Source organism: Nicotiana tabacum, chromosome 18, assembly GCF_000715075.1.
Source record: "Nicotiana tabacum cultivar K326 chromosome 18, ASM71507v2, whole genome shotgun sequence".
Classification (NCBI taxonomy): domain Eukaryota; kingdom Viridiplantae; phylum Streptophyta; class Magnoliopsida; order Solanales; family Solanaceae; genus Nicotiana; species Nicotiana tabacum.
Window position 1 is genome coordinate 143,253,189 of NC_134097.1, and position 13,058 is coordinate 143,266,246.

General features: G+C 35.4%; 1 protein-coding gene across 1 annotated transcript; it reads left to right on the top strand.

Moving 5' to 3' along the window:
- Window positions 1-3,274: 3,274 nt before the first annotated feature.
- Window positions 3,275-5,063, top strand: LOC107761451 (glucan endo-1,3-beta-glucosidase, acidic-like). Its single transcript, XM_016579670.2, has 2 exons — window positions 3,275-3,357; window positions 4,010-5,063. The coding sequence occupies exons 1-2, from the start codon at window positions 3,294-3,296 to the stop codon at window positions 4,954-4,956; spliced, it is 1,011 nt and encodes a 336-aa protein (XP_016435156.2). The 5' UTR covers window positions 3,275-3,293; the 3' UTR covers window positions 4,957-5,063.
- The last annotated feature ends 7,995 nt before the right edge of the window (window positions 5,064-13,058 follow it).

Genomic DNA, 13,058 nt, shown 5'->3' on the forward strand with positions numbered 1-13,058 from the left:
AGTAAATACCACTTTAAAAAGTGGCTACCCCACACAATTTTTACTCCATTCTAATGGGTTCAATCATATATTTATAAGGTTTTGGCATGATATAACAACATACCCATATAATTGGCAGAAAATAACCCTAATTATAGATATTGACATCAAATAGCCAATAAATGTATATCACAATAATAATATGTATATCACAATTTTTTTCTTCTTCTTTGTCTATATCAACATGTACATTAAAATTTTATTTTCATTCTTTGTATATAAATAATATTATTTTTTGTATATCAATAATATAAAATTATATATATAGTTATTGCTGCCTTTATATCAATGTATATCACAATAAAAATATTATATTATTTGTATATCACAGTGTATAACACATCGAACATGCGTATATCAAAATAGATATCATAAGTTTATTTTTCTTCTTTGTGTACATCAAAAATTAATTTTCATTATATACTAAAATATTATTTACTCCCATAATTATATTTATTATTTTTATATTTTAGAACTTTCTTAAACATGCTATATCAAAAATTTATTTTCCTTTTTTGATCAATAATTAATAATTATATTATTTATATATCACAGTGTATAACATAATAATAATGTGTGTATCAAAAAAATTATTAAAATTTTATTTTCCTTCTTTGTATAACACATTTTAGATTGAAAACTCAAATTCAAGACGACTCCACATGTGTATCCCCTATTGTAACCCGTATGTATCTCTATGTACATCAGTGATATCTCATGTATATTATGTTTACCTGTGTATATTCATGAAAATTTGTGTTATATATACGATATACAATGTGATATACACGGCGTCCATAAAAAGTTGTGTTGTATACCGATATACAAAGTGATATACACAGACGTCCTTGTGTGTGATATACACTGATGTACACAATGTACAACGTGATATACACGTATCGCAGTTGGATTTTTAGGTCTGATTTTTTGCCTGAAACTAGTCTAAATCACTTCTAATCTTGCTCAAATTTTGTATATAGCCTCGTTTAGATATTTTCAACCAATTTCAATCACACCCACTCATTCAATCCAACCAAAAAAAGGAAGAGAGAAGAAAAATAAAGTTGAAATATATTTTTCTCTCTTATTTTTTACTAATCTTGCTCAAATTTTGTATATAGCCTCGTTTAGGTATTTTCAACCAATTTCAATCGCACCCACTCATTCCATCCAACCAAAAAAAAAAAGAAGAGAGAAGAAAAATAAAGTTAAAATATATTTTTTCTCTCTTAGTTTTTGCTTCTGATTTTCTCTGATGTGAGATCAACCTTACCTTTTTATCCCACTGATTTTTTTTTTTTTTTTTTTTTTTGCATAATTTGCAAGAATTTTTGCTAAACTATGAGAGCAAAAGAGAAGAGATAGAAGAAGAAATACAAGGAGAGAAAGGGGGAGGGAAGCCAAAATAAGTGTGTAATTTTTTTTTTTGAGAGAGAATATAAAAGAGAGTAGGTTTTTTTAGGATTTGGCTAAATAATGCCAATTATTTGGGGCTATCTTTGCCAAACCTAATATAAGGCAAAAAAATTACCAATTCCTGCTATGGGTTGTTATAGGATGCTAATTCTAAGTTACACATTCGATCGGTCGGCCAAAAATAATTATATTTGTTAGCTAAATATACAAAAAAATACATTGCTTATGTATAAGATATGTATACTACATATATATGTATATTATCGGCTGTTTTTTTGGGGAGGCTATATTATGTAGTTTTCCGGGAAAGAAAAAAAAATCATTGTTTGGTCAGTAAATAAGTGATCTTTGATTGCAATTTCTTAAACGTTTTATTTTGTCAAATGACTGATAAATAGGGAGAAAGTATATACAGAGGATCGTAATACTAGCAAAATAAAAATAAAAATAGGAGTTATAAAATTAAACAGAGTTTGTGATGTTACAAACATAAGTTTATGTGAAAGCAATTTAACGACAAATTATTTGAAAGACGAGGAAATGCCTATTATAGTGTCTCCTAGGAGGTGTTGTGCGTCGAGTATACATTCGATATTCAGCTTTCTGTAAACGATACGACATTGGAATATCCTTAGGCATAATAACCCTTCGAAATTCATAACAAAGCATTTTCCAAAATGAGTTTCAAAACCAATGTGGACTTTTTACCAAATTATAATTATACAGTCAAGATTACACTAACCTTTACTAATTAGAATTGAGTCAAAGAAGCATGATGAGAATCAAGATTGAGTGAAACACTAATAGAAAGTGAGTAAATGATGGATTATCATAATTTTAAATCTTTCAAGTTTGAATTTACTTGAATCATAACATCTACTTTAAAAAAAAATTATTAGCCAATAGCGGTGTAAAAACTTTTACACCATCGGCAATTTAATTGACTCAAACAGACTACCACTCCCTTCTTCAAAAATAATTCATTTTGAGTGTAAATATGTAGCAGTAGTTAGGCCTCAGGGGTGTTCATCATTCGGTTTGGATCAATTTTAACGTAAAACGAAACCAAATCATCTAAGTTAATTTTTAAATACTTGAACCAAATATAACAGAAATTATACCGTTTCAATTTTTGTCGATTATTATGTGCTTAAAATCAAAAGCAAACCAAATAAAACAAAAAAAAGTTGTTTTTTCTTTTCTCGCTTTAATTCAATTTCAATTATTCTTCATTTTTCGTTTATGTTTACTGTGAACACCCTATTTATTGTTAATTAATAATTTGATTGTGTGAATAATTTTTACGTATTCAATACTTGCAGTGAATGACTACTTTTTTCTCTCTATTTCGTTGTGCTAATTCTCGTGGAATATGTATCAATATTTCTAAAATTGACATAGCATTTAAACCGCGATTTCAAAATTCAATTAAATTTTGATCTAAAATGTAAATTAACTATTGCTAGACATTGAAATTCAATGTAGTAAAAAAACATAATATTATCATGATATATATATATATATATATATATATATATATATATAGTAAGTCTTATTATGTCATATTCCAAAATTCTGAGGGACTACTCATAAATAATAGAGTAGTAAATCTGAACTCAAATTCTCAATTAGTCCATCAAATAATTTCCAATTCTGTACATGTGATTTAAGCTTATATGTTTATATATTAAATGACTTTACATATTCCTAACTTTGACCAAATTGCAGTAACTAATTTTAATATTACACTCTAGTCATTTTTTCCCCTATATAAGAAGCCATCCTCTAGTCTTTTTCCTACACTTTACATTTCATAATTTGTTTCTTATTGCTTTTTCATGATGGCTAACTTGTTCATGTTTGTATTTGTTGGTATGGTAATGACATACCTTCAAATAATAGGTATTTTCTCCTCCTCTCATTATCTTGGTTTTACTTTTAACATTTTATTGTTATTATTTTTCTATACCTTCAAATAATAATATTTTTTTGGGGTATCCCCTTTTTGCTTTATGCATGATTAAGAAATTTACCAAACCGCTTTTTCTGTTACGTAATTTATACAATTTAAGTTCTATGTACTATTGATATACAAATATTTATATAACTCGATTACTTAAAATGTAATTATAGGTAACCCTCTTTTATTAATATTGGTTGGTCGCTTAAAAAAATAGTCAACAAATTATTGTAATTGATTAAACTATATTGATAACGTAAAATCTTATGTAGAATAGGTGCTTCAGTTTCAAAGGGTGTCAACTTGGATACTTATGTAATGGGGGAGGCACGACTAATGAAGGGGTTCAATTGAATCCCTTTTGTTGGAGTACTGTGTAAATAATGCGAGAATAATATTTTTCATATACATATAAACTTTTGAATCTCTCCCTGACATAGAAAACCTTTTTATTGTAGTGACATAAGTACTTTAGAAAATTGCTTTAGGTCGCAAATATGAACTTTTTGAATCCCCTTATTACAATTTTTGGCTCCGTCACCGATTCTACAATAAATTCCTTTATTTACACTAACATTTTTTTTTATGATGCAGAGGCACAACCTATTGGAGTATGTTATGGAAGAAATGGTAACAACTTACCATCATCACAAGATGTTGTAAATCTTTATAAAGCTAATGGCATAACAAATATGAGAGTTTATGATCCAATTGCTGAAACACTCACTGCTCTTAAGGGAAGTAACATTGAAATAATTCTTGATATTCCTAATGATAATCTTCAAGCTTTAACAGATCCAAATGCAGCTACAAATTGGGTTAATGCAAATATTGTGGCTTATTCACCAGATGTTAAGTTCAAATATATAAATGTTGGAAATGAAATATCCCCTGCTAATAGTGCAACATCTAAATTTGCTCCCTTTCTTCTCCCCGCGTTGCAAAACGTGCAACAGGCGATAACGAAATTTCAACTTCAGGTTAAGGTCTCAACGGCAATAGAGACAGGAATTTTGACGAACACATATCCACCTTCTCAGTCAGTATTTAGGGACGATATAAGCAGTTTTATTAACCCACTTATCGGGTTCTTGAAACAGAATAACTTGCCTGTCTTAGCAAATATTTATCCGTATTTTGGTTATCTTGGTGACCCTGCTCATGTGCCACTCCCTTATGCACTATTTACACAACAAAATCCCGATCCATCGGGCTATCGTAATCTTTTCGACGCTATGTTGGATGCAACTTATTATGCAATTGAGAAAGCTGGCGGAGAAAACTTGCCAATTGTTGTTTCGGAAAGTGGATGGCCATCTGATGGTGGAGATGGAGCAAGTATAGATAATGCTGGAACTTATTACACTAATTTGATTAGTCATGTGAAGTCAGGTGCAGGAACTCCACACAAGCCTGGAACTGCTGTAGAAACTTATTTGTTTGCTATGTTTGATGAAAATATTAAGACGGGGGCCGAGACTGAGAAGCATTTTGGAGTTTTCCATCCTGATAAAACTCCGAAGTATAATCTTAGCTTCTAGTTAAGTAGTTGATTTTACAAAATTTGTAATTCTTTAATGATTTTAGGTGAAAACTATTGTCTCAATAAAAATTTGCTATGTATGGAAGAATACATGAAAGAAGTTAGTTCCTGAAATATGTCGTTCATATCTATATGCCTACCACCTTTATTAAAATTTATTTATGCAGTCTAATTAATTGTTTAATTGCTTATTTGTTCTTCATGTATTAGTAATGTTTACTCCCATATATGTATTCTATAAATCTCTAACACGTCGTTAATCTAAAAGGAATGCGAAAATGAAGAGTGAATCGTATTGAAGTCTTAAAGGTCATTGGTGGAAACTAAAAGAGAAAAAGACAAATAAACAATTAAATCTTAACGAAAAAACTTGAAACTTGTTCTATTTTGCTTTTCATCACTTGATATGTAAAATATGTTATTGTTAACAAGTGATACACGTGTAACACACACGTGACTAGTTATTTCTAAAATGATCTAGTTAGATTTTCTTGTTTTAACTCGGGAGCTTTACACGAGCCGGTCGAATTTAATAATTACTTTTTTCTAGTCGTATGCAAAGATTATATATTGATTGTATATAGTTATACATATATTGTACATGAATAATGAATATATTATCATTCGTCGGCTATTTTTAATTTAAGCAATTGGGATGAATGACTATTTCAATAAATTCTTTCTTTCTATGTGTTTTTAGTACAGTTTTTAAGTTTGTATCATCTAGTAATAATGATTAAGCCTCTTCCAAAATGAGTTTTGAAAGTCAAAGTGCACCAATGGGTATATAATAAAGTTTTTACCAAACTATAACTATACAGTAAAGATTAGACTAATTTTACTATAGTTAGAATTGAGTCAAAGAAGCAATGGATGAGAATCGAGACTTAGTGAAACACTAATAGAAGGTGAGTAAATGCTTGATTATCATAATTTTAAGTCTTTCACGTTTGAATTTACTTAAATTATAATATCTATAATTTTTAAGAATTACATTTTAATCCATTAGTGGTATAAAAACTTTTTCAAGAGTGTAATTTGACCGACTCAAATAGGCTACCCACTCTTTAAATTGATAATTCGTTGTGTAAACATTTATATGTAATTGGTTAATCTGACTGTGTAAATATGCCTTTACGTAGTCAAGGAATTAAATTTAAACTTATTTTCGAATTGCTAAAACCTTTTTAATCAAAACCCAAAAAAGTTGTTTAACTGCATCTTAAACAAAATATAGCATAATGTACTAAATTACAACTTCGTGGACCAAGTATTTTTTTATATGAACCCATAATTTTAAGAATATACTAGGTTCAATACTTAAAAATAAAAAAGTTGAACTCATAAAATTTAAATTCTGAATATACCTATGACTGCGAGCAAAACCCTGCATCAGCGTTTGTTTCTCTCTATTCACTTCAACATCCAAAGCATCTACTTACCTAAAGATCATGATCTGTTTAACGACCGTACCATCGATGCTTATCATAGTCATAAACAACTACTGCTTTAGGTGATGCACGCTGAAATTTTGTTAGCTCAGCGAGTATTTCAACTACTATATCAAGAGGTTCATTTCCTGGCCTAGGCTCAATTAGAAATCTCTCTAGTGCCGGAGACTTGGCTAATAGTAAAGTAGCTTCTAGTAAAGTAGTTGATAAACCCTCAAAGTATAATCGTAGCTTCTAGTAAAGTAGTTGATTTTACAAAACTTGTAATTCTTCAATGATTTTAGGTGAAAACTATTGTCTCAATCAAAATTTGTTATGCATGGAAGAATACATGAAAGAAGTTAGTTCCTGAAATATGTCGTTCATATCTATATGCCTAGCGCCTTTATTAAAATTTATTTATGCAATCTAATTATTTGTTTAATTGCTTATTTGTTCTTTTGTAACGACCCAACCGGTTGTTTCGAGAGTTATAGTCCCGTTTTTCTATTTTCTGCTTCTTTTGTATTTTTCAGCTATATTATGATATACCGGGTTAGTTGGTTTAGGTTTAGAGTGATTTCAGAGTGAATTGAGACACACAGTCTTTTATTTGAAAGTTTAAGTTGGAAAAAGTTGATTGGATGTTGACTTATGTATAAACGACCTTGGATTAGAATTTTGATGGTTCCGTTAGCTCCGTTAGGTGATTTTGGACTTAGGAGCGTATCCAGAATGTGATTTGGAGGTCCGTAGTATAATTAGGCTTGAATTGACGAAAGCTAGAATTTTCGCGATTTTGGCCGGCAGAGAAAATTTTGATATTAGGGTCAGATTGGATTTTCAGAAGTTGGAGTAGGTTCGTGAGATCATTTATGACTTGTGTGCAAGATTTGAGGTCATTCGGACGTGGTTTGGTAGGTTTCGGCATCATTTGTGGACTTCGGAAGTTTAGAAATTCTTTAGGCTTGAATCCGGTTGTAATGTCACAACCCTAAAACGGACCCGGTCGTGATGGCGCCTATCGTGAAAATAGGCCAGCCGACACAAACCCCAAAACCAACCGAACAATTATAATAAGTGAGTTAAAGTCATTAATAAGATAAAAATTCCAAAATGTAAGGTAGAATAGAATAGTGCGAAAACAAAACACAGCCCGACATCGGGGTGTCACCAGTCACGAGCAACTACAACTCGTCTAGGAATATGAAAAGATAACATAGTCTAAATCAAAGTTAATACAAAACAGAATAAAGATAGGAAGGAGAAGCACTGAGCTGCGAACGCCAAACAGGTACCTAGTCAACTCCGAAAGCCTGCTGGAAGATAAATCAGCACTCGCTAGCGTGACCCGAGACTCCTGGATCTACACAAAGGGTGCATGGAATAATGTGAGTATGCCAACTCAGTAAGTAATAAAAGTAAAGACAACTGAGCAATAAGAAAGCACGTAAACCACAACATAACACTACAGTAAAATAGTATAAGTCTAGAACAATGCAGTAAAGCAGTAAAACTCGTAAAAATATCTCAGTTCAGTAAAAGCCTTTTTAAAACGTCTTTCATTAGTTCAAATGAGTGATGAAAACAGTGAGAAAATGGATAGAAACGTAAACAGCCCCTCGGGCAAAACAAGTACCACAACCGCCCCTCGGGCAAAAATATCAACAAAACTAGCCCCTCGGGCTACCTCACAATCACTCGTATCAGCTGCTCGGGCAATAACATGAAACAACAACAACCCCTCGTGCAATATCACATCTCACACTGGGTACCCGCGCTCAATGGAGGTGTGCAGACTCCGGAGGGGCTCCTACAACCCAAGCGCTATAACAAGCCATCTCATGGCATAATCAAACTGGCCCTCGGCCTCATAACAAGCCACCTCATGGCGTAACAAATCAGGCCCTCAGCCTCTCATAATCATGAATCAGTACAACACTGCTGCGGTGCGCAGCCCGATCCCATAATATCCTCACAACACAGGCCCTCAGCCTCACTCAGTCAGAAATATCTCAAGCCACTTGGGCAACAGTAAAACATGATGCTCAACCCAAAATGTCATTTAAAATATCAAAACAGAGTAAATATGGTTGAGTTATGAAAATAGTAGGATACAACATGAGTGAGTACAATTATGAAGTCAAACAGTGAGGAATAGTAGTAAAAATCTCTCAAGGATCCAAAATAGTTGGCACGAGGCCCAAACATGGCATTCAGCCCAAAACATGATACTCCCTCCGTTCCAATTTATGTGAACCTGTTTGATTGGGCACGAAGTTTAAGAAAAAAATGAAGACTTTTGAAATTTGTGGTCCTAAACAAGTCTAAATGGGGCCCAGAGTATTTATGTGGTTATAAAAGCTTCTCATTAAGGGTAGAGTTGTAACTTTAAGCTAAATTGTTACCAAATTTAGAAAGGGTTCATTCTTTTTGGAACGAACCAAAAAGGAAATAGGTTCACATAAACTGGAACAGAGAGAGTAATACTTTCAAAAATACAATGATATCTAACATTTTTCAATCAAATACGCGACTTAACAGTCATACAGGACAGACTAAGTCACAATCCCCAACGGTGCATGACCCCACGCTCGTCATCTAGCATGTGCGTCACCTCAAAGTAGCACAACGATGTGAAATCCGGGGTTTCATACCCTCAGGACAACATTTACAATCATCTATTACCTCTATCCAGTCCACACTCTAGCCCGCGATGCCTTTGCCTCTCGACTCGGCCTTCGGATGCTCCAAATCTAACCAAAAACAGATTTATACCATCAAAATATGCTAAGGGAACAAAGCCCACTCGAAAATAACCAATACATCAAAAATCCCGAAATTGGCCAAACCCGACCCCCGAGCCCAGGTCTCGGTCCGAGAAAAATCACAAAACTAGAATCCTTACACTCTCAAGAGTTTATACATATCAAATACATCAAAATTCGACCACAAACAACCCCTCAAATTCTCCAATTTCAAGCCCTAACTCTCCAATTTTATGCTTTAAATTCCACAAATTTCATGTTTAATTAGGTAGAAATCACAATAGGATCGAGTATTAAGTCCATAAATCTTACCTCCAGGTGTTTCCCTTTGATTTCCTCTTCAATTCTTCTCAAAAATCTCCAAAATCGCTCAAAAATGGTGGAAGTTAGACCCAAAATCGCGAACAATGGCTATTAAAACATTCTGCCCAGGTGAACCTTTCCTTCTTCGCGAACGCGGACAAAGCCTCGCATTCGCAAAGCACAAAAATACGTTGACCACAAAATCCTTCTTCGCGAACGCGACCACCTAAATGCGAACGTGAAGCTTCAGCTTCTCAGACCATCACGAACGTGACACACCAAGCGCGAACGCGAAGCGCAAATGACTAGGACCCCAACTGCTCCATTACTCTATGCGAATGGGGGAAACTCATCGCATTCACGATGCACTCAAAACCTCACCCTTCACGAACATGGGACCAACATCGCGAACGCGAAGGCCAAATTTCCAGCCTCTCTACTCATCCCTTCGCGAACGCGAGAGCCCTCTCGCGAAAGAGAAGGCCAAAAGTCTGCAACAGAAACATTAGAAAGTATACAACTTTCAAAACAAGGATTTGATCCGTTTAACCACCTGAAACTCACCCGAGGCCCTCGGGATCTCAACCAAATATACCAACATATCCCATAACACCATTCAAACTTGTTCCAATCTTCGGAGCACTCAAAATATGTGACGACCTGGCCAGTCGTCTCATGCGTTATCGCTCCATTTTCCCCATTTCTGCTTCTTATTGCTTTGTCTATCGATTCTATGTGTGATCGGGTTGTTTGGCTCGGGTTCGGAAAGGATTTGGTAAGGTTTGAGACACTTAGTCTCTTTTGAGGAAGCTTAAAATGGAAAAGTCAACCGGATGTTGGCTTATGTGTTAGAAGGCTTGGATGTGAGTTCCGATGGTTCAGATAGCTTCAGGAGGTGATTTGGGACTTAGGAGCATGATCGAAATGTGTTTTGGAGGTCCGGAGTAGATTTAGGCTTGAATTGGCGAAATTGGATTATTAACATTTTCCGGTTTATAGGTGTGATTTTGGTATAGGTGCCAGAATGGAATTCCGAGAGTTGCAATAGTTTCGTGGTATCATTTGGGATGTGTGTGCAAAATTTCAAGTTATTCGGACGTGGTTTGGTTGGGTTTTTTATCAAAAGCATAATTTAGAAGATTTTAGAATTCTTAGGCTTGAATTCGATGTGAATTTGGCGTTTTGATATTGTTTTGAGCACTCCGAAGGTTGGAACAAGTTTGAATGATGTTATGGGATATGTTGGCATGTTTGGTTGAGGTCTCGGGGGCCTCGGGTGTGTTTCGGGTGGTCAATTAGATCATTTCTAGATGTTGGGAGTTGCAGAAAATTGCTGATCAGTGTTGCAGAGAAATGGCCTTCGCATTCGCGAGTAGGACCTCGCATTCGCGAAGGGTTAGTTGAGCAGGCAGGTGATTTAGCCTTCGTTCTCGCAAGGAAGGCTCCGCATTCGCGAAGTGCTGGAATGAGGTGCGTCGCGTTCGCAAGGTGGAGTTGCATTCGCATAGAGGCAATTGAGCAGCTGGGTTTGAAGAACGATTTGTTCATCGCGTTCGCGAGAGGAGGAACGCGTTCGCGAAGGAGGAACAAAAGAACTATCGTGTTCGCGAGGGGCTGGTCGCGATCGCGTAAGAGGGAAATATGGTCAAAGTTGGTTCGTGCTTCGCGAACGTGAGGCGTTGACCGCGTTTGTGAAGAAGGAATTGAGGCCTAGGCAGAATGTTTAAATAGTCATCTTGTCCGCGATTTTGGGGTTTATTTTCCACCATTTTTGAGCAATTTTGGAGCTTTTTATAGAGGATTGAAGAAGGATTCAAGGGGAAACACTTGAAGGTAAGATTAATGGAGTTAATACTCGATTCTAATGTGAATTCTACCTAATTAATCATGGAAATTAAGCCTAAAATTGAAGAACTAGGGCTTGTAATTGGAGACCTAGAATTTGGGATTTGAGGGATTGTTTGTGCTTGGAATTTGATACTTTTGGTATGAATTAACTCGGGGAGTAATAAGGAGTCCATTAATGTGATTTTTATCGGAATCCGAGACGTGGGCCCGGGGGTCGGGTTTGGCCAATTTCGGTATTTGTGTTGTAATTTGAATTCTTTCGAGTGGGCTTTGTTCCCTTAGCATATTTTAATGGTTTTGCACTAATTTTGGTTAGATTTGGAGCATCCGGAGGCTGATTCGAGGGGCAAAGGCATCGCGAGCTAGAGATTTGGATCGGGTAGAGGTGAGTAATGATTGTAAATGTTGTCCTGAGGGTATGAATTCCCGGATTGCACATCGTTGTGCTATATTGAGGTGACTTACATGCTAGATGATGAACGTAGAGTCATGCATATTGGGGATTGTGACTTAGCCCGTCCCGAATGACTATTTTACCGTGTATTTGATTGAAAATTATTTGCTATCATCATGTGTTTGAGCTGAATGCCATATTTCGGCCTCGTGCCAACTATTTGAACCCTTAGGGGATTTTTATTGATATTTCCTCACTGTTTTGACTTTATACTTGAACTCAGTCATGCTATATTCTATTGTTTTCATAACTAAGCCATGTTTACTCTGCTTTAACACTTAAATGATATTTTAAATGATATTTTGGGCTGAGAACCATGTTTTACTGTTGCTCGAGTGGCTTATGAGATTTTGACTGAGTAAGGCCGAGGGCGTATGTTGTGAGGAAACACTGATTATGATTATGAGGCCAAGGGCCTGAGATTTATACACCACGGGGTGGCTTGTTGATATGAGTCCGAGAGGCTAGTGATGACGCCACGAGATGGCTTGATATTGCGCTTGGGCCGTAAGGGGACCCTCCAAGAGTTTGCACACCCCCAGTAAGTGCGGGCACCCATTGTGATGTGAGATATAGCCCGATGGGATGGTTCTTGTTCCATGTGTTGCCCGAGGGGCTGATTCTGTTGGTATTGTGCCCGAGGGGCGTTTCTTTGTATGTTTACCTTTCCTAGTTGCCTGTCTTTTACTTGTTTAACTGTTTAAAAAGGGATTTTAAGAAGTTTAAACTGAAGTAAAGTGGCTTTGCATAATTTCACTGTTTCATGACTTTTTACTGGCTTTTACTGCTGCCTTATAGCCTGTAATGTGCCTTACATGATTTTTTGCTCTCAATCTTTATTTATGATTATTACTCACTGAGTTGGAGTACTCACTTTACTCCCTACACCACGTGTGCAGATTCAGGCGCATCAGTTCCCGCTAGCGAGTGTCGATCTTTCCAGCTCAGGCGAATTCGAAGATTCTCTAGGTAGCTGCCGGCGTTCGCAGCCCAGAGCTTCTTCCCTTATCTTATCTTTCTCTGTTTTTAGATCTGTATTAGACTATGTAGACTTTTTTCTTGCCTTTATCTGGATTGTAGATGCTCATGATTGGTGACACCCCGGTATCGGGCTGTGTTGGTTTTGTTTTCCGCAAATTGTACTGTTCACTACTTAGTTTGGGGTTTTATCATGTTTAAGACTTAATATTTATTATCTTAATTGCTTAAAATTGAAATGGGAATGTGTCGGCTGGCCTTGTCTTCACGAGAGGTGCCATCACGACCGGATCCGGGTTTAGGTTCGTGACAAAACAAC